Consider the following 22,124-nt stretch of genomic DNA (forward strand, 5'->3'; position numbering starts at 1 on the left):
GGATAATGGTTTATCAATTTTGTTTATATTCTCAAAGAACCAACTTTTAGTATTATTGATCTTTGCTATTGTTTCCTTCATTGCTTTTTCATTTATTTCTGATCTGATCTTTATGATTTCTTTCATTCTGCTAAGTTTGGGGGTTTTTGTTCTTTCTCTAATTGCTTTAGGTATAACGTTAGGTTGTTTGAGATGTTTCTTGTTTCTTGAGGTAGTATTGTATTGCTATAAACTTCCCTCTTAGAACTGCTTTTGCTGCATCCCATAGGTTTTGGGTCATCGTGTTTTCATTGTTATTTGTCTCTAGGTATTTTTTGATTTCGTCTTTGATTTCTTCAGTGATGTCTTGGTTATTTAGTAACGTATTGCTTAGCCTCCATGTGTTTGTATTTTTTGCAAATTTTTTTTTCCCATAACTCATAGCATTGTGGTCACAAAAAAATACTTGATACAATTTCAAATTTTCTTAAATTTACCAAGGCTTGATTTGTGACCCAAGATATGATTTATCCTGGAGAATGTTCCATGAGCACTTGAGAAGAAAGTGTATTCTGTTGTTTTTGGATGGAATGTCCTGTAAATATCAATTAAGACCATCTTATTTAATGTATCGTTTAAAGCTTGTATTTCCTTATTTATTTTCATTTTGGATGATCTGTCCATTGGTGAAAGTGGGGTGTTAAAGTCCCCTACTATGATTGTGTTACTGTGAATTTCCCCTTTTATTGCTGTTAGTATTTGCCTTATGTATTGAGCTGATCCTGTGTTGGGTGCATAAATATTTACAATTGTTATATCTTCTTCTTGGACTGATCCCTTGATCATTATGTAGTGTCCTTCTTTGTCTCTTGTAATAGTCTTTATTTTAAAGTCTATTTTATCTGATAGAAGAATTGCTACTCCAGCTTTCTTTTGATTTCCATTTGCATGGAATATCTTTTTCCATCCTGTCACTTTCAGTCTGTATGTGTCCCTAGGTCTGAAGTGGGTCTCTTGTAGACAGCATATATATGGGTCTTGTTTTTGTATCCATTCAGCCAGTCTGTGTCTTTTGGTTGGAGCATTTAATCCATTTACATTTAAGGTAATTATCAATATGTATGTTCCTATTACCATTTTCTTAATTGTTTTGCATTTGTTATTGTAGGTCTTTTCCTTCTCTTGTGTTTCCTGCCTAGAGAAATTCCTTTAGCATTTGTTGTAAAGCTGGTTTGGTGGTGCTGAATTCTTTTAGCTTTTGCTTGTCTGTAAAGGTTTTAATTTCTCCATCAAATCTGAATGAGATCCTTGCTGGGTAGAGTAATCTTGGTTGTAGGTTTTCCCCTTTCATCACTTTAAATATGTCCTGCCATTCCCTTCTGGCTTGCAGAGCTTCTGCTGAAAGATCAGCTCTTAACCTATGGTGATTCCCTTGTAAGTTATTTGTTATTTTTCCCTTGCTGTTTTTAATATGTTTTCTTTGTTTTTAATTTTTGATAGTTTGATTAATATGTGTCTTGGTGTGTTTCTCCTTGGATTTATCCTGTATGGGACTCTCTGTGCTTCCTGGACTTGATTAACTATTTCCTTTCCCATATTAGGGAAGTTTTCAACTATAATCTCTTCAAATATTTTCTCAGCCCCTTTCTTTTTCTCTTCTTGATGGACATTTAGGTTGTTTCCATGTGCTGGCTACTGTGAATAATGCTGCAATGAACATTGGGGTTGCATGTATCTTTTTGAATTATAGTTTTGTCCAGATATATGCCCAGGAATGGGATTGCTGGATCATATGGCAACTCTATTTTTAGTTTTTTGAGGAACCTCCATACTGTTTTTCATAATAGCTGCACCAACTTACATTCCCACCAACAGTGTAGGAGGGTTCCCTTTTCTCCACACCCTCTCTAGAATTTGTTATTTGTATACTTTTTAGTGATGGCCATTCTGACTGGTGTGAGGTAGTTTTGATCTTTGATCTCATTGTAGTTTTTTATCTTTTCATGTGCCTGTTGGCCATCTGTATGTGTTCTGTGGAGAAATGTCTATTTAGGTCTTCTGCCCATTTTTCGATTAGGTTACTTGTTTTTGTTTTTTTGTTGTTGAGTTGTATGAGCTGTTTATATATTTTGGAAATTAAGTCCTTGTTGATCACATCTTTTGCAAGTATTTTCTCCCATTCTGTAGGTTGTCTTTTCATTTTGTTTATGGTTTCCTTCACTTTGCAAAAGCTTGTAAGTTTGACTTGGTCCCATTTGTTCATTTTTGCTTTTATTTCTATTGCCTTGGGAGACTGACCTAAGAAAACATTGGTACGATTTATGTCAGGGAATGTTTTGCCTATGTTCTCTTCTAGGAGTTTTATGGTATCATGTCTTATATTTAAGTCTTTAAGCCATTTTGAGTTTATTTTTGTGTATAGTGTGAGGTTGTGTTCTAAGTTCATTGATTTGCATGTGGCTGTCCAGCTCTCCCAATACCACTTGCTGAAGAGACTTTTTCCCATTGTATATCCTTGCCTCCTTTGTCAAAGACTATTTGACCATAAGTGTGTGGGTTTATTTCTGGACTCTCTGTTCTTTTTCATTGATCTATATGTTTTTGTGCCAGTACCATGCTGTTTTGATTACTGTAGCTTCTTAGTATTGTCTGAAGTCTGGGAGAGTTATGCCTCTTGCTTTGTTCTTTTTCCTCAGGATTACTTTGGCAATTTGGGGTCTTTTATGATTCCATAGAAATTTTAGGATTATTTATTCTAATTCTGTGAAAAATGTCATGGGTAGTTTGATAGGGGTCACATTAAATCTGTAGATTGCTTTGGGTAGTATGGCCATTTTAATGATATTAATTCTTCCAACCCAAGAGCATGGGATAACTAAGTGAAAGGAATCTTAAGGCTCATAGAGATTATGACACGATGATTTTTCTAGACATTTTTAAGATGTCTCGTGTAAGAGTTGTATTATCATATATGACAGTATTATCTTTTTTTTTTTTTTTATTGGAGTATATTGCTTTACAATGTTGTGTTAGTTTATACTGTACAGAAAAGTGAATCAGCTATACGTATATATGTATCCCCTGTTTTTTGGATTTCCTTCCCATATAGGTAACCACAGGGCACTGAGTAGAGTTCCCTGTGCTATACAGTAGGTTCTCATTAGTTACCTATTTTATACATAGTATCAATAGTGTATATATGTCAATCCTCATCTCCCAATTCATCCCACCCCACCTTCCCCCTTGGTATCCATATCTCTATATCTGTGTCTCTATTTCTGCTTTGCAAATAAGATCACCTATACAACATTTTTAGATTCCACACATATGCATTAGTATACAATATTTGTTTTTCTCTTTCTGACTTACTTTACTCTGCATGACAGTCTCTAGGTCCATCCACGTCTCTACAAATGACCCAGTTTTGTTCCTTTTAGTGGCTGAGTACTATTCCATTATATATATGTACAACATATCCTTTATCCATTCCTCTGTTGATGAGATAGCTCATGCAGCTCAATATCAAAAAAGCAAACAACCCAATCAAAAAATGGGTGGAGGACCTAAATAGACATTTCTTCAAAGAAGACATACAGGTGGCCAACAAACAGATGAAAAGAGGCTCAACATCACTAATTACTAGAAAACTGGAAATCAAAACTACAATGAGGTATCACCTCACACTGATCAGAATGGCCATCATCAAAAAATCTACAAACAATAAATGCTGAAGAGGGTGTGGAGAAAAGGGAACCCTCTTGCACTGTTGGTGGGAATGGTAAAGTGATACAACCACTATGAAAAACAGTATGGAGGTTCCTTTAAAAACTAAAAATAGAACTACCATATGACCCAGCAATCCCACTACTGGGCATATACCCAGAGAAAACCATAATTCAAAAAGACACATTCACCCCAATGTTTATTTTCTGATCAGAGAGAAGAATAAGTAAAAGAACGATCCCCAAATGAAACCTCCCAGTTTTCCTATGGTCCCCATGGAGTGTGGGTTCTTAATCTGTAAATTCAGAATTCTACCTCAGCATCATTGATTTCCTTAGTAATTTTAAGTATTTTTTCAGTGCATTTAAAAACATTCTCAGAAAAGAGACCATAGGCTTTCCTAGACCATGGGTGTAGAGGCAGAGTATGCAAGGATTACAGTGAATTCCTTTGAATCCGAGAAGAACTACTGCAGGTGGTACTGGTTTTATTTTGTGGTGGTTGTTGTTGTGGGGAAAGGGGGAGTGCTGAGCACATGCCAAGGCTCCCAAAGAGGCCAGCTATAGTTAGGGTGACCACGTGATCCAGTCTGGCCAGGAATGTTACAATTTAAGCCTTTGCCCAGAGTAATTAGTAATATTCCCCCCTTTCAAAACTATCGCAGAGAGAACCATGAATTATATATGGCCACCATTAGCTATAGCTGTTATCAAGAAAGCAGTGGTAGTGGATGTAGAGAATTGAGAACAATTGCCAGGACACGTGGTAGGGCCTTCCAACCCCTGAATTCGGACTTATTTTGATAATAAATGGGTATAATCAAAGTTAGAAGATTACACAAAGGATATGCTGGAAGAAAATACTGTTTTAACTGTAATTATTTCTTTGACAGCCAAAAAAGAGCATACAATGGAAGAAAGTCACTTGGAGAATGCACAGAAAAGGTAAGCAGATCTGAATTGGCCCCAAGTGTTTCTTTGCCTAGCTATTCTTTTGTTATTATCAAGAACCATCAACACCAACCATCTCCAGAACTTTTTCATCTTCTCTGAAGGCAAACTCTGTACTCATTAAACCATAACTCCCCTGTTCTCTCCTTCCTTCAGCCCCTGGCAACCACCCTTCTACTTTCTGTCTCTGTGACTTTGACTGCTCTAGGTACCTCATGTAAGCAGAATCATACAGAATGTTTCCCTTTTATGATTGGCTTATCTCACTTAGCAAAACGAATGACTAGCCATTCTTTTGACCCCGTATGCTAAGACTGCATCCAGAAGCAATAAGAGTCTAGGGAGAGCTAGAGTGAAAGCTCCAGGAATAGGACTTTGGAATAGTTTTCCTCAAGAAGCAGGGAATCATCCAGAAGTGACTCACCTGCCTCAGGAGTCAGGACACCATTTCCATCTGTTTGCCTCTCCTCCACTACTCTGCTCCTAAACACTTCACGGACGCTGGGAACAGTGGGATCCTTCTTAGTGTTACAACTAGATTAAACCATTTATTACAAACACCTAAGAGACATATGTCTTTCCTCAGATCCTGGAGGATATTGTAAACAAGGGACAAATGGGGAGAAGGGACTTTCCTCTTTATGTGCACAGAAAAGGGGAAGAGACCCCAGAGGTCTTCTATTCAACCTCCCACCTACCTCAGGCCTATTCTATGCTCTTCCCTCTCTTAATAGACACCCAAGAGGAACCATCCAGCTCACCTGGTAGAGCCCAGTAATCATTGGCTGTGATCCCTCATGGGGGTTTTTCTTTCTTTCAGTTGACCAGGTTAGTCAGCTTGGCTCTCCCTCCCTCTTAGAAAGGTGAGGGGGGAATACACTGAGGCTTTCTCATATTCAGGGCTGAGAACTGAGATAAATTTTGCTGGGACCAGTTCTACAAGTACTAGAAAATTAAATAAGAGAGACGGACAGGAAGCAGTATATAAAGGGAAAATGAGCTTTACAAATGGGTGAGGAGGGGAGTTCATTAAATGCAAGTGAACAAGTTCTAGAAATGAACGTTTTTTCTCCTCTCACCACAATTTCCAAGAGTACTGAAAGCCTATAGTCAGTGCTGTCTGTTCTGCCTTGACAGACACTGACATCTTGCCCTGCTTCCCACTGTAAGCGCCAATAGAATAAATATGCAGAAGGAAGCAAGGCGAGGACAAATCTTGCATCTTTCTAAGGGCAGACATGTTCTTGAATCATGATTATCATCTTTGCATGATAAGCTTTGACAACCAAGACAATCACATGATTCTGTTTATAGATTTTTAGGTTGTGCCCCTTTATTGGTCTTATCCCCTGGAGAGCTTACATTATCCCTGTAGTAAGCTTCCCTTCATCAGTGTGTAAAGCTGGTGTGTCTGTGTTATAGGAGTATCCCATAGGCATAAAAAGGACCATCAACACATGGGTATCAGGCCAAACAGAATTTCACTTTCGAAGGTGGATGTCAAATTTCTAATTCTCCTTCAGGATTCTTGCTTCAGGAAAAGGGGGCCCGTGTGAGAGCGGCCGAAGTTGCTGCTGTGCATTAGCTATGCTGAGGGGGGTCATAAATTTCGGTTGTCAGCGTTTTCCGTGACTTTGTGGTGAAGGTAGTCTAGCTTTCATGTCATACATGGAATATGTTAGATCCCATCTTTAACGTAGAAACCACAGTTGTTTGGTTACAGTCTTGAAGGAGGTTGGTGGTCAGTGTTGCAACATTTGAGTGAGATTTAGGAAATTCTTACGTTGTATTCTCAAGAGAAACGGTTTACTCTGAGGCTAAGGAATATTTGCTTTTCCTCAGCAGTTTCTAAAGGCATGCATGAGGGGCAATAAGCGGATATGTTCCGCCCTGGCATCTCAACACTGCAAAAGTAAAACCGTTCCCTTTGCCGTGGGCTCTTTGATATAATCATTGGCTGAACTCTCAAAATGTTTAGCTGAATCGAAAAGATAGAAATCAGACAAGGAATTATAGCAGAGAGAAAAGGAGTCAGGGAACAGTTGAGAGTGAAGCAGAAAAGTTTTATAGAACACACCATATGATGAAAAATAAATCTTTTCAATGTTGAAAGCTATTTTAGTTATCTGCTGAGAAACAGAAATTTCAAACCCCTTTGTCTCTTGGAGAAAATTCCAATATCGTTGTCAAATAACAGCAGTTTTCATGCCCAAATTTCAGAAGGTTTTCAATAATCAGTCTTCTGTGAATCCAAATTAAATTTGAAAGGAAGAGAGTTGTGTTTGGAGCGGGACTGGGTGGGTGGGAAGGAACGTGGTCTAGACCTTATCAGATAGTTGTAGGTTCATATTCTAGCTTTTGGCTTTTCCTGGAACAAAGGGATCACACTGAAATCCAATAAGGCACACATCCTCAGAGTGACCTTGTCTTTGTTAAACTTGCAGAGTGCCAGAGCCAGGCCATCCTCTGCAACTCTGTTTGCTTTGGTTCTCCTGAAGAGGTTCACTTAAACACATAGGGGGGAAATGTGCTGAAATTCACTATTTCCTTTAGGTTTCATACTCTTTGAGGGTTAGCAAGCAGGGCCTCCCAGATTCCCTGGGGGAGAGGTGGTGAGGGTACGTGGTTCAATTCAGAGTTGGGAAAAGTGATGCCCACAGGATGATGACATGCTTTTCTCAAGCTCTGTGATAACCCACCAAACAATGCTGTCATTCTCTGAAACTGCATCATCCTTGCAACATCTTGGTCTCACAGTCTACGCTCCAAAGAACGCTGGAACTGTTGGCGTTGAAGCACAGTGAGTGGAGTTTCTGTGCTCTTCACTATGTCATGCTGGAAAATAGGAAGATAATTTGCTCCTCTGAACACTAAAAGTGAAGACTTTCTCTTCTCTATTCAGTGCACAAGTAAATATGTTTCTGTGTTGAAGGTAAACATAATGAAGAGACAAGAATAATGATGTGCTTTGCTGGGGGTAATGCACATTACGTATGACTTAGGTGGCAAAGGTGTCTAATGTGGAAACAGACCAAAACGTGACTATTTTATTTCTTAAATGCCTGGGTCAGTGAGTATGAACAACAGGGAGTGGTTAGAGCAGAGAAAGCATTTCACAGAGAATCAGGGGACCCAACTCTGCCGATGAGTAAGGTCATTCCATCTTTCTGGGCCTCTGTTTTCTCAGCTGTAAGATGGGAACATTAGACAGACTGACATGTCGGTCCCTTCCAGTTCTAAAGGCCCATGACTCCATAAGAAATTCATGGCCTGTTCCTTTAGGTTACAGAACTCTCTGCTTACAAATTTCCATGCTACAATCAATCTAATTTTCATTTTGAATGAAATAAAAAGTATATTCAGCGTTTTGACTGCCACAGAATTACGAGTCATACCTGGGCAAAAGTGGACATTGCTACTTTCTGGTTTTGCTCCAAAATATGTATGTTTGGAATTATAAGAGAAGTCCCTCAAGAAATTACTGCAATTATTGCCTTTCTCCAACTTCTAGTCTTTTAATAACTGGGAGCCAAAACTCCCTGACCAGTAGTTTTAATTTGCATTAAAAACAGATTTATTATTTACAGAAGCAGAAAGAATTTATGGGACTCAGAGCTGCAGCTCCAGCTTGGATCTCACCTAATCATAGCCATGGAATCAATTAACAGTTCATCTGTGAAATGTGATAAAATCTTATGAGATACATAGTGCCCAATAACTGAGACTGAGTTGAAAGTATGCTCCATAATAGTAATGGGGCTTCAGGGTTTTACAATCGCCGTTGAATAGCGTTCCATTAGAAACTCAGTATTCGGGATGGCCACAAAAAAAAAAAAAAAAAAAAAAAAAAAAAAAAAAAAAAAAACCAAAAACCAAAAAAAAACGCTGTGTCTGAACAGATGATAGAGCATTGAGTAATAAACCTGGCCAGCCATTCCTGCTTTGATTAGTTTCCAACACCCTAGAAAAGGGGGCCATTTATTTAAGTGTTCTTGCTCATGGCAAATGAGCTTGTGGGGCTTGGAGTGGGTAGGGAGAAGGAATGAGGGCAGAGCTATAAATTGCTGCAAAGCTAGTGCCTCCAAGAAGGGCTGCTTGGGAGGCCTGGGTAGTCATCTGGGAATGAACCTCCAAGTGGTGAGTCAGGAGGTTCTTAGTGATATCGGGGAATCACCCTTGTAAAACCTGGGTTCTTTTCTGACTGGGTTAGAGATCATTTTTTAAGATCAAAAATGGTTTTTCCTCCAATCCTTGCTATATCCTCAATTATATGTATTTTTGTACATTGAAGGTTTGTATTCTTGTATCACATCAAGCTTTAAAAATGTAGCTTTCTTAAATATCATTTGGTGTAAGTCTCTTATTTTACCCTTGGAAAAACTGAGAGCCCAGTGTTGAATGATTGATCCAAGATTATAAAGCCAGCAGATGCCAGAATAAGGATAGAACAGTCTCTTGATTTTCTGTGGAGCACTCAGCAGATTGATGATTCCCCGTGGGCTCTCTAACTGTCCACTGCTGGTGATACAGAACCAACATTCATTAGTGTTCCATGTAATCATTCAACATAACACAAAGAGCAGGTAAATGACATGGATTTGAGATGAAGAACAAACCCCAAAAGTTTTACCTACATACACCCTGGAATTATACATGCTGGTTTTATACAGATAAGATGTGCCCAGGAGTATCCCCAGTCATGTTAAATTTCTTAGATAATTGGCTTGAACACGTAGGTCTTAACTGAGGCTTAGGATAAGCCGCAGTGACTCAAGCCTGGGCTTCTTTGCTAGAGAAGAGAAGTGTGTGGGAGAAACTCTCCCGGTGTCCCCTCTCCTCCCCTTATGGGTATTAGCGTTGACAGCCTCTCACCCTCTACCTCACTGTTTTTTTTCTCTACATGTGCAGTTTTGAAACAACAGTAGGATATTTTGGGATGAAGCCAAAGTCTGGTGAGAAGGAGATCACACCCAACTATGTGTTTATGGTGTGGTATGAGTTCTGCAGTGACTTCAAGACAATTTGGAAACGGGAGAGTAAAAACATATCTAAAGAAAGGTAAGGCTCTAATAGATTGATTAACACCCCCTTCGGGGGTCTAGGAAACTTCCTTCTCAAACCTAACGGAGTGTATGCATCTCACCCGTGTCAGTATCGCCTTTCGGATCAAGTGGATGTCGAGGAAGGATTACTGCCTCAGAGTTCATAGGGAAATTCGGGGGAGGCTTGCTGTCCGCACAAGCAAATACACTCACGTGATCTGATAAGTTACACTTTCTTAACCCCTTCCAATTACTAGCTAGTAAATGAAAGGGGAGCTGTGCTAATTTGCAGCAGATTGCTTCTCTGTGTATTTTCATGTTGGCCCCGGCTAAATGAGGCAGCCTTGCTGTCGCAGACAGTACAGACAAATAAAAGTGAATGCTTTTCCCATTAATATACTGAACTTGCATCAAAGGGAAATCTCTGAGAGTCGGGCCACACTTAACACGGTGTTGAAGCCCCGCTCTGGATTTACAGCGCCACTTCTGACTCCCCGTATCCTGCTGAGGACATCAAACTGCATGCCGCTCACCTCATTGAAGGCTCCTGATTTTATTAGTTGGGGGTAGAAGGAAAACCTCGGCCCTGAACATAGGGAAAGTGTGTGTGTGTGCGTGCTCCTTAGAGAGAGACTGAATTTGGCCCTGTTGATCAGAACAAAAAAGCATTTCTGCTTGATCAGTGTTTTGATCAGGTTGCCACTGTTCTACAAAGGGTGTCATGGATTTAAACTTCAAACAGGTCTTACTAGTACTCCTGCAGAACAGATGTATGAGAGTGTCATTCAAAGTGGAGTCAGAGACAAATTCTACAAATGAAGGGAAGTGGTTTAATTGTAACATCTATATCTCACTAAACATTGAGACCTGAAATTCCAAAATTCAGTAATTTTTGCTCTTTACTTTGTAATCAGAGAAACGGTATGCACATAATATATCTACACAGACACACACACACACACAGTACACTAATATGTTTTACCTTAAAAAGCTACTTTAAAGGGCTCATAATTTAGAGGTTTCTTGACTCAGTCTTACTGAATCTCTACATAATTTCTCAGGGAATTTTTTCACAAACCTGCTTTCTTTCTAAGGAAGTCAAAGAGCTTTAAAAATATTTATCAACACATCTTCCCACCATTAACTCTTTTGGAACTTGGGAGTTAAACTGAGTATATCCATTATAGGGATAAAATGAAGCAGAGAAAAGTTAAGTGACATTGTTAAGAAAACAGATCGTTGATAATAACATGAAAAAAAAAACCCTAAAAATCTTGACATCCCACTCACTCATTGTTCTCACCCTACAATCTCTTGTTTAGCCCTTTAAGCTAAAATAAGCTTCTGTGGAATACATTCTGTGTTTTGTGAGCCTCAGAGGAAAAGTGACAGAGCCAAGTTCCTCACTCTCTAACAAGGTAGCAGCTGGCCAGTCAGCTCTCCACGTCCACACCCGAAGGCCAGGGAGCCCCTCAGAGGGCCCTGAATGTCCAGCCTTTGCTAAAGATTTTACACCTGAGATTTTGATCCTAGCCCTTAGTGAATCTGTCCTTGTTGTTGGAGCCCTAAAAATGGTCCCAAAAAACCAACAGAGACGGTAATGAATTGCTTTTCATTTGAATATTCTTCTGTTGAAATACTGAACCGTATTCCAAATGGAGGAGTTTTTCCCTATCACAGAAGTTAGACCACACTCATTGTGGGCCTGCGGTGGTTCCAACCGCCCTGCAGAATGACCTGTTCTCTGATTCCTAGCGATGGGCACTTGCTGTGCTGCTTCCTGGGTATAGCTGGTGAATTGCCCACTTCACACTCTGTAAACCAACACCTTTAAAGGGTCATGACTTCCCGAGACCCTTTTCAGGTCTTCTCATTTAGCAGTTTCAGGGGTTTCTTCATTCCAGCCATGCTTTGTGAGATGGATCACCAAGGTTTCCAACCTAAAACAACATCTCTGAAAGTTAATGATGGCTCATAAAGTATTTGTGGAAGCAGCTTGTTTACAAAAATCTTTTTGTTAAGAAATGTTAGCGCATTATATATACTACTGCTCATCCAGTTCAGTAAACTGGTTAATATCCAGGGTTTTCTCGTGAAGTGAGGATTTTTTTTCAGTTGTTCTCTATGTGCTAAGGGTTTTAGCTTTTAAACGATTGGAATCACATATTCGTTGTGGTGAAATAAGCGAATTGAATTCTTCTATTACAATCAAATGATAAACAATATGATTGCTTTGTTTTGACCCATAGTTAATGATGTTTGACATTGTCATTTTTTATTGTACTTCTCCAACAAATCCCAACAACACTAAATGTCAGGAGGTAGCATAAGATAATATGAAGACATCCTCAAAAATTAAATTCATAATCAAATGAAAACCTCATAGCTTGTAATTATTAGGGAAAAATAAACTATAGTTTGGGATCCCATCCAAAGGAATTTCATCCCCTTGATTTTGAGATGTATTTTAAGGCCAACTAAAACCCCAAAAATCACTGAGAAAAATTAAGGCTCAATAATAGTATTTTCAAAGAGACAGATTCACTTCCAAATGAGATGGAAGTTTTGAAAACTACTTTAGGTCACTTGAGGTCAATTTTAAGGGTTAGAGAATATTTACTTCTTGTTCTGCTTAGTATGGTTTCCATGGATGCAGATTAGCTTGATGCAAAATCGAAATGATGCAGCTCCATAGCAGGGTAACAACTACCCCTCATGAGACCCAGAACGATGTCTGAACACACAGGTGACTGATAAAAACGTCCAATGTGCTTGTGCCTTGAAAATGAATGACAAACCCCCTATTATTAAGCTGGTATCAGGACACAATTCTGAATTTGAGTAGAATAGACATAGTATTTCACTGGGGATATGGTTTACCTGCAGATTAACTCTCAGTAGAAGAGCAAGCTACTGTATGATGGTATATTAATGGCATGAAACATTGCTTGTCGTGTATGCCAATATTAGGCAAAATAGAAAACTTCTGAGTCTAGGCGCAAGTCCAGAGTGCCTCGCTCCCTAGACCTTCAGTCTGTGACCCACTAAGTCCTCATGGTGCCCCTAGTACTAGAACTCATCCTCCAGTGAAGTATACTAGGTCCTTCTCTTACCCCTGCTGAGTAGTTACTGGCAGTGCTCAGTAGTGTAAAAAAGACCTCTAGAAAGAGAGAGTTGAAACCCAGCATTTTTATGCCATTAATTTGCTTTGTGATCTTGGGCCAATCGCTTATTGCCTGGAGGACCCATATATCATATCTGTAAAATGTATGTATTGGGATGAAGCAGGAACCAAATGTTCACTAAGATCTTTTCTAGCTCAAAATCTCTGTGAATCTAGAAACTACTTTTTTTTTTTTTAATATTTCGAGAAACTGTTTTATTTCTGAGATAACTCCCCTCACCTTTGCTCTTGAGCTCATAGGGGATTATACTGAACGACATTCCACCCAAGGTCTGGTGGTGAGTGGGGAAGAGATTTGGGGGCAGGGAGAATTTTCACTGTCCTCTTGGACTTGGTAAATGTCTACAGCTTCCTTGGCTTACACTCCCAGTTCCTCCCCTAAAATACTAAGGTTGGTCTTGAAGACCATTTTTTTAAACAAAGTATACACACAAAAATATTTTCATCTGCATCCAACATTGCATTTACTGGTTTATGAAAGTTCATCAAGATTTTTATTCTGAGAGGCAGCTTTGCCTCAATTTTACCTTTTCATGCAGTTTTGTATTTGTGTCTCCTGACAGCCAAACAGTCAGTGAATTTTTGCAACACACATTTCTTCCACCTGTTAAATCAACAGATTATTCGAGCATATGCATAGTTGCAAGGAGATAACCTAATTTTTGCTGCTACCTTTATTGACTATTCTTTACTCATTTTCTGCTTTTTCTTTTTTTTTTTTCCTGTTTAATTATTCTGGGATATACAACCCTCCCTTATGAAGTTTTCCACTATTTAGAATATGTTAAGACTGCTCCCCACACATGCCCACACATGCACATATAGAGGCCACAAACAACTACTCCCCACAAAATGAGCCATGAATTTGCAAAAGGTAAAGAAGTCCTAGGGGGCTCATGACTCCAGGAATAAAGTCTTGGCAAATAATTCAACCCTGAGCCAAAGCAGACTTTAAAAGTACCATTTAAAAACCCATAATGGGTAAGTAATGAGTGAATAAGGAGTTTGGTGAATTTTATGTGAAATGCAAATAAGACATTTCATTATATGCATAACTATAATTTACACCATGGGGAAATGGATGGTTAGTTTGGGTTTTTTTAGTTCAGCTAAATAACAACAGAGTTTTTGTTTTAGGTATATTACTTGCAGTCATTATGGTTAATTATGCAACTGCCATACCCTTGACAGCAGAGCTGTTGTGGAGTTATCCCAAAGCTGTTCTCAGGGCTCACTGCTCAGGTCACTTTAGGACCAGGAGCTGGGGACTTAGAGAGGCCATCACTCAACCCACAAAGAAGCCGTTGATTGCAGTGTAGACATTGCAGGAATTCCTCTCTTTATATGATAGTTATTCCTGGAAAAAGTTCCATAAACCAAAATTTTTATTTATTGAATCATGATCATTACAGTAACGTCTAACAAGTTACCCTAGCCCTCTGTTATGTGGTTAAATGATTTATATACACTTAACTGCTAAGAAGCTTCATATTTTAAAGGACCCCTTTAATAATATGAATAATCACCCCCACGTTACTCGGCAAAACTTTGAATTTTCCTAAGTCACATTTGAAGGCAGTTTTGTACAAATACACAAACAGTAAATGTCCCAACAAGTGAACTTATAAACAGAATGTGTGATTATCGTAATCACAAAGAATAAAACCCGCTTATTTCCCAAGCAATGAATTTAAAACTACTTCTGTAAAATTAAAAATACACCATGAGTAAGGAGAGGAGATTATGTAGACTTCTAAATGGTAAAAATTATGGGATCATTGATTCTTAAAAATTAAAACACCTCTTTTGACCCTCTTTCCTCTGGAAACTAGCGATCTCTTCTTCCAGCTTCTTAAAAGAAGAGTTTATATACATTTCCTCATTTCTTTTTCCATAACACACATCCACTCCTTTCTGTATCAGTAAGACCAAAGCCTCGGCTGCCATAACAAAGACCAAAGTAACTGTTGCTTAAACAAGAAAAATTTATTTTACTTTTGCCTAACAATCTGAGTATAAATTGTTTAGAAGTTCAGAACCCAGATTCCTTTTCTCTTGTGGCCACTATCATTAGGTGTGGTCCTTATTCACAAGTGTAAAGATGGCTCACATCACGTCGGCCAGCGCCACTGCTGCTGAGTTCCTGCCAGTAGAAAGGGGAGGGCACACCATTTCCTTTAAAGGGGGGTGGACCTGGAAGGTACACGTATTTCATTGAGCAAAACTTAGTCTCATGGCTATATGCAAGGGAGACCAGGAAGTGCAAGTTTCTCTGGGAGCCAGAGGCCCAGCTAAAGACTCATGGGTTCCATTACTTAAGGGAGAAGGAGAAATGGATGCTGAGACCAGTGGCAGACTTTGCCACCTTTCCAATTTGTGAAATCAGACAGCTAACTGGGTACCCAGAAACAACCTCTTAGTTCTAAGTCTTAGACTCAAATCTCCTACTTCACGCTAAACGTTCCCACCGGCTGCCCAACTTTCATCTGCAATTCAGTATATGCCTACTCTGAGGGTCCCTAAATTTCATTTGCACCCTTCTCCTCCTCCTAGTAGCCAAAGGCAGGCTGGAAACCTGAACTGTCTTTAATGCTCCAAGATTCACTTTCCACCTGCGGCTAACTTCTCAGTTTTACCTCCTTAGTGGTTACTCTTTTTCATCCTGTTTTCTCAGTGGCTTTGCCTAGGTCGGGACCTCATCTCTCACCTGGATTATTGCTACATCCTTCTGACTGTTCTCTCTGCCTATAGTGTTTCTATTTCCTCTTCATTGGCCCTTAATATTGTATCCAGCTATCTTTCTAAAACAGAAGTCAGATCACATCTATTTCTTTGAACATATCCTGTTTAAACATATTCTGTTCTGAAATAAAGGGAAGAAAATCAGCCATGATTGGTACTTAGATTCATGAATTTTGGGGGCCTTACAACAGCCCTGAAAAAGTGTATTACTATTGTGCAGATAAGCAGAGGAGAGAGTAAACGAATTACCAACATCACAGTTTCACTCCTAATCGACAGAATGGGGATAATGACCTAGGTCTTATGTGACACTAAAGCTTGAGCTTTTTCAAGTATTCTCTATTTCTCCCAAATTAGAGCATGAGCCTCCAAAAACTTGCCTTCATTCACTTTCCAACCTCATTTCCCATATCCTCATCCCCCACATACCCATGATATTGACTCAGTGTTTCTCACATCTACCCATTCTGGCCTGGTGTTCTCATTGGGTAATTTCTTTACATTGCATTGTCCCAGTTATTTCCTGCTGGTCAAAACATAGTCATCTTCTAAGGGCGACCTCCAAAACCTCTCCCCTCAAACTCTTCTGAAATACCCCTAAGTAAAAGAATTACATCTTTATCTGGTCTCAGATAGCGTATTTTTCTTACCATCCTTTAGCACTTAATTCCGTCCAACTTGTTACTTTAGCACTTTATGTGTCTTTTTCCACCTTTAGGACATAAACCCATCCCTTATCGTATCTTCTATGGTGCATTCTCCAGCATGGAGCCTGCTAATTGTTTACTGATAGAGAAAGGACTTCACAACATAGTACAAAATGATACTGAGCACTGAAGATCCTGGGCGGTGTGAGTTTGGAGGAGGAAATGATTCCTAAGGAATGAGGAGGCCAGGGAGGGCTTTGGGAAGATGGTTAGCCATAAACAGGGCCACCCTCCACAAAAGTTGTATAAGGGATTCAGAAGCCAGTACAGGAATGTTGGATGTCAGCTGCTACCAGATCTGGCAGGTCTTCCAAATCACCTGGAGAGCTTTGTAAAAAAGTAAGCAGATTTACCAAATCAGAATCGCAGAGGATTAGAACCTAGGGATCTGCAGTTTTAGAAAGCTCCTTGTAGAGAGGATAAGCAAGAACACATTTTGTGTTCGGTTGCTTCAGTAAGTACCTTGGCTTCATCCCTTGCTGAAATCTATCAGGTCAGCTTTGGAGATGGGAGGAGGAAGTTCATCTTCCCAAGGAATTCTTACTATGTCCAGCCGAGTTTAGGAACTGTTAGACTCAGGTGATCGTGAAGGTCTCTTCCAGCCCTTATTTCCTGTGGTTTTAGGTGGGAAATGAGCTGGACATTGACAGAGCAGATGAATTCAGCTATGTAGAGATGAAAGGGGTAAGGACATCTTGGAGATCACATGGCAAAGGCCTGGGCTTGGAAGGCTCAGCACACATTTTGAAGGAATCACATAGTGTGATTTCAGGGGCCAGCCTAATTGCTGTGTTTCCTGTGCATCCTTGGAGTAGACACCAGTCTCTCATCTCATTTGCACTTTGCATTCCCATAACATAAATGTGCACCACTTAATCAGCTTGATTTAAGCACGTACTTTTAAAATACCTATTCATTCTTAAGTGCTGTACAAGCTATGAGACCTTATTCTGGAAGACTTTAATCTGGTGACCACAATGCCTCCTTCATAAAGCTTTCCCCAATCTCTGTGAGCTATCTTTCCTCCAAAACTAGGGCAGGGGGAGATGGTTACTACCTCTTTAATTTTGGCATTAGTGATTTCTTTTTCATTCATTTTCTTATAGACATTTCCCCCTCAAATAAATCATAAGCTGTAGAAGACAAGGGCAATACCTCATACTTCTTTGTTCTCTCTCTAGCATCTTATATTTCCTTATACGTAGTGAGTGCTCAATTAATATTTGTTGAACAAATAAACAGTCACTGTGTTTTCCTTTGCCACGTTGAAATTGATTACAGAATTTGCTGATAGATGAGAGATCTTATTTATTTAGACTTTGGTGGTAGAATTCCCCAAACATATCCCATATGGGTTGCTTTTGCTCAAGTATCTAAAATCTTTATAGCTTGGTTAAAGAGGATAGACATGTTCAAAACAAGAAAGACTAGTTAATGGGGTAAAACAATCACCTTCTCTGTTCTTGCCTGTATTACTTTCAATTTGTCTTAAAAAAAAAAAAAAGAAAGAAACAAAGAAACAAAGAAGGAAGTGAAGGTCTTTGGGATTCAGGCTGTGTCAAGCCTCACACCTCTTCAGAGCTCACATAAGAACCTTTGAGAGCATCCATCCACGCGCCCTTTCCCTAGCTTGGCAGACAGCAATGGAAACCCAAAGTAAGTCTCCTTCATTCCGCTAGAATATTTCTAAGTGGCTTATCTGTGGGACTCCTGACAGCTCCTGCCTTGGGCAGAGAATAGATGGAATAGGGGGCTGCCTGGGTAGTATGATTTGAGGGGCGCCAGAAAGGCTGCCTGCTCCACCCAATCTCCCCTGCTTCCTCCCCCTTTTCGTTTTAGTCACCCCTGCAAACAGGCTCTGATCAGTTCCAGTTTTTGGAGAGACTAGGTAGGTGGTAAAGGTTTCAAAACCAGAGCGGGGGCCGGAGTTGGCATCTGCAAGCACTGTGCATGTCTTCATTATCAGGATTGGAAATGTCTTCCAAAGACAAGCAATGCATTGCAATTAAACTTGCAGATTTATGTCCCAGGACCGGCTTGAGTTTCCAGGCTGCCTCCCAGACGCCTCTCCCCGAACAAGGAAACGCAATGCTGTTACCTTTCACTCCACACCTAAATCGCCCAGGCGGCTCAGGGTGTTTCGTCTACCAAGTGCAGAGTGATTGGCTTTAACTGATCATGCATTCCAGGGCAAGTCAAGGACCCCCCCACACTTCCACTCCCCTGTGGCCTGGGGGAGACGCTCTGCAAACGGAAGCGGTCTTTGTTCTGCAATTAATCATTTGAAGTCAAAGTGTGTTTGGGAACTACAAGTGATAACCCGCAAAAGCTATCAAGTGGCTGATTGTGTAGCTGGTGAAATGTGGTCTCTAGGAGGACTTCCTTCATTGTAAATAGAAAAATATCTTAGGAATGAGGTAGGGAAAGTTGTCAAATGTAGGAAGTGGAAGTGATGGGCTAATTTATCATGGAATCACTGAGAGGCTAGATTCTGATGTGTAAGGAGCTAAGTCTTTTAAGTTTAAGACCTGCCTTACTTTCCTGCTGGTCTGTCTTACCATGGCTGCTAGTGAGACTGGCTTGGGGGACACAGGGATGGAAGGGTTAGTCAAGGTCAAGGGTCAGACTCTGAAGAGGGAAAAAGCATAGAAAAGTGTGTGTCTGTCTAAGTCTGTGGCCCTGCTGGCCTGCCTGAGATAAATGATTTTGAGGCTACCCATTATTTCATATTGTCTATGGCTGTCTTTTCTGAGTTTTATTTTCTTACCCTTTGCAAGCATTCCACATAGACGAGTCCGTGATGTTTCCATCAGCTGCAGCAGTGAGGAAGAAATGTCCCTTTACACTGAGGAGTTAATGAATTTAGTCTTTGTGTTGTTGGGGTTTTTTTAAAATTGAAGTATAGTTGATTTACGACGCTGTGTTAGTTTCAGATGGACAGCACAGCGATTCAGTTATACATATACTGTGTTGTTGGTTCTTTACTGACAGTAAAGAGTGACTTTATTTCATTGGCTTTCATAACTGTTATCGCCGTATAGTAGTTATATCAAGAATTCAGAAATACCTCATGAGGGACTGTTGTCAAGGTGGGTAGAAATAAGGGCAGTTCCCAAGGCCCTTGGCGGGTCTCCCTGATTGCATTTACTTATTTAGAACTGAAGCTGGATGTTAACCCCCTCTCCCCCAGCTGTGGAGAAACAACCTCAGCGTCCTCAATGAACTGAGGACAGTACCTGTGTGGAGGTACTGTGGCGGCTTGGGAGTATCAAAAGATATAAAGAAACCCCACAAAGCTCACACGCCTTCCCTCTAATGTCCAGGCTACTAGGCAGTGGCTGGAAGGGTAGCCTGACATAGCTACGCCTTCTAAAAGCACAACGTTAAAAACAACCCCTACGATGTTAACACCAGGGAATCCTAATGAGGAAACTACTGGGATGTTGCCCTCAACCTTCTCCATCGAAAATACATAAACCGTGTGCTATTAAGCTTTCTTAAGCAATAAAGCCACTCCCACACCTCCCCAAAGTCTCTCTGAATAGTATTCTTTGCTCCTTGACCTGATGCTACTTAGTTCAAGGCTACAAGGAGATTACAGGAAAAGAGTGGATAGTCAGTTGGTATTTCATCTCTGCAGCTTCTTAAACACCGTCTCTGATTTTCTTCTCCTAAAGGGAGACCATAAAAATAGTACCATTTACTTATAGAAGGTGTCCCTAATAATGATTCGTAAAGTCAACCCACATTGGGAAGCCAGACTGGCAAGTTATTTATTTACAAGCATGATCTTCAGCAGGTGCTATCCCACAAAACCTTATCTACCCTTCAAAGGGCCCCGGGCCACAATTTACGGGGCCATGGACAAGGGCATGTTTTTCTCATGCTCCTTGGCTGATCATGTTCTTCTGTGTATTTCAGAATAGCCACCAGAAGGAAGAGTTCTCGTGCTTGGTAGATTCTGGTTCACATGTCTTTAAATTTTAGGATAAGCCTAGTGACATAGTGATTTGGACCTTCAGCTTTTATTTATCCTGTTTTTTTTTTTTAGGGAACTTGGATGTTATTCCCTGTAACATGCTGACTCCGAGGCCCATTACTACACATACTGGTGCACAGAAGCCTGCCCTGCTCCCTTTCTAGACTATTTTGACCTCTTTAGCGATGACTGATATTAAGTCTTCTGTAAACAGATTTACATTACAGCTGGTCATATTTCATGCTTTTACCAACATGCATTTTATGAACTATATTCGTGCAGTGCCTCCCTTTTCTTTGCCTTTATCCACTGATGTTCCCAAAGCCATTGACTTTGAATATCTTCAGTGAAGATGTGTACATGGTCTGGGTCATGCAGTAGTTAATGTTTTTAGGTCACACTGTACTGGATGGCTAACAGAGCTTCTTCTTTGAAGCTAGTAGCTCTATAGACAAAACTTTACTTCTGTAATCCTGAAGTCGCTTCCTCAGTCCCATTGTCAACATTACAAGAGTTGAGTGATTTATTAACAAGTATGTCCTGGTAATATAACCAGATTGTCTATTTTCCATTTGCTGAAATGAATTGATCATTTTCGTTTAGAGGATTTCTAACAAATAAACCAACAGGCATTTAAGACAGAATGGTAATTTGTGGGGGCCATCTACCCATGTTTTTTCATTTTTTAAAAATATTTTATTATTTAGAGCAGTTCTAGGTTTACAACAAAATCGAGAGGTAGGTGGATTTCCTACAGAGAATTCCCATGTATCTCCTTGTCCCCAAACATGTGTAGCCTCCTCCATTATCAACGTCACTCATCATAATGATACTTTTTTTTTTTAACCAAAGATGAATATTATTGACACACCGTAATTACCCAGAGTCCATAGTTTTTACCTTAGGGTTCACTGTTAGTGTTGTCCATTCTGTGGGTTCGGACAAATTGCGTAATAATATAATCCATCATTATAATATCATACAGAGTATTTTCACTGCCCTAAAGCCCCTCTGCACTCTGCCTAGTCACATCTCCTCCTTGCCCCACAGTCACTCATTTTTTTTATTGTCTCCATAGTTCTGCCTTTTCCAGAACATTTACTCATTTTTAAATACTAAAATTAACCCCACTCTTTAGAGCATAGATTCCAACCTGAGCCATGATTTGAGATCAGTTGCATCCAGACACCCATCAGTTGCCTGTGCAACTATTTTTCTTTAAAAATATAACCTAGCCTCATACTTAAGAATTATTCAAAAGTTAATAGGTTGACAGTCTTGTTGCACTTCAGACAGTTATTTGGAATGGGAAAGAAAGGAAAAGGGAAAGAACAGATGATCCAAAGAAAACGTTAATTGCAGTCACAGAATTAAATTGGGAGGAACCTTAGGTGTAATCAGTTGGATTCATTTCATCTTCATTCTAAGGTAGTAAGAGCAAAGGAAGCAAATAGAAGTTGGAGAGTAGAATAGGACCCAAATCAGGAAGATCAGTTAAAATTCCCAGAAAGACCCCAAGGAAAATGAACCATAATGAAATGTAAGGTAATTCCTGACTTTAGGACAGGAAGTAAGTGGGTGCCCCCCTGGGCACTTAGTTTTCCCACACTTCAGCTCCTCTGAATCTGTCCCCACGGTGCCTGTCTGTGAGTATTTGTCAGAGACTCTCCATGTCCCAGGCTTAGAACATATCTGGGAAGTACCATGCAGAGGAGAGTGGCAGAACTGGCTGTGTTTTGATTTTTACAGATTCGATATTTTATTAGAGCCCCAAAGCTGAAATCTGGTGGCTATGCTGTCAGAAGAAGGGTTCTTTTA

At 39.9% G+C, this 22,124-nt stretch overlaps 1 protein-coding gene across 5 annotated transcripts in view; it reads left to right on the forward strand.

Moving 5' to 3' along the window:
* FMN1 (formin 1) overlaps nucleotides 1-22,124 on the forward strand; it is a 447,127-nt gene that overhangs the window by 402,490 nt on the left and 22,513 nt on the right. For all 5 annotated transcript variants that reach the window (XM_059056125.2, XM_067028908.1, XM_067028906.1 and 2 more), the window contains 2 exons: nucleotides 4,595-4,646; nucleotides 9,561-9,710. In XM_059056125.2, the coding sequence (XP_058912108.1) occupies nucleotides 4,595-4,646; nucleotides 9,561-9,710 (202 nt within the window). The remainder of the gene's footprint in view (nucleotides 1-4,594; nucleotides 4,647-9,560; nucleotides 9,711-22,124) is intronic.

This window comes from Kogia breviceps, chromosome 3 (genome assembly GCF_026419965.1).
Source record: "Kogia breviceps isolate mKogBre1 chromosome 3, mKogBre1 haplotype 1, whole genome shotgun sequence".
NCBI lineage: Eukaryota > Metazoa > Chordata > Mammalia > Artiodactyla > Physeteridae > Kogia > Kogia breviceps.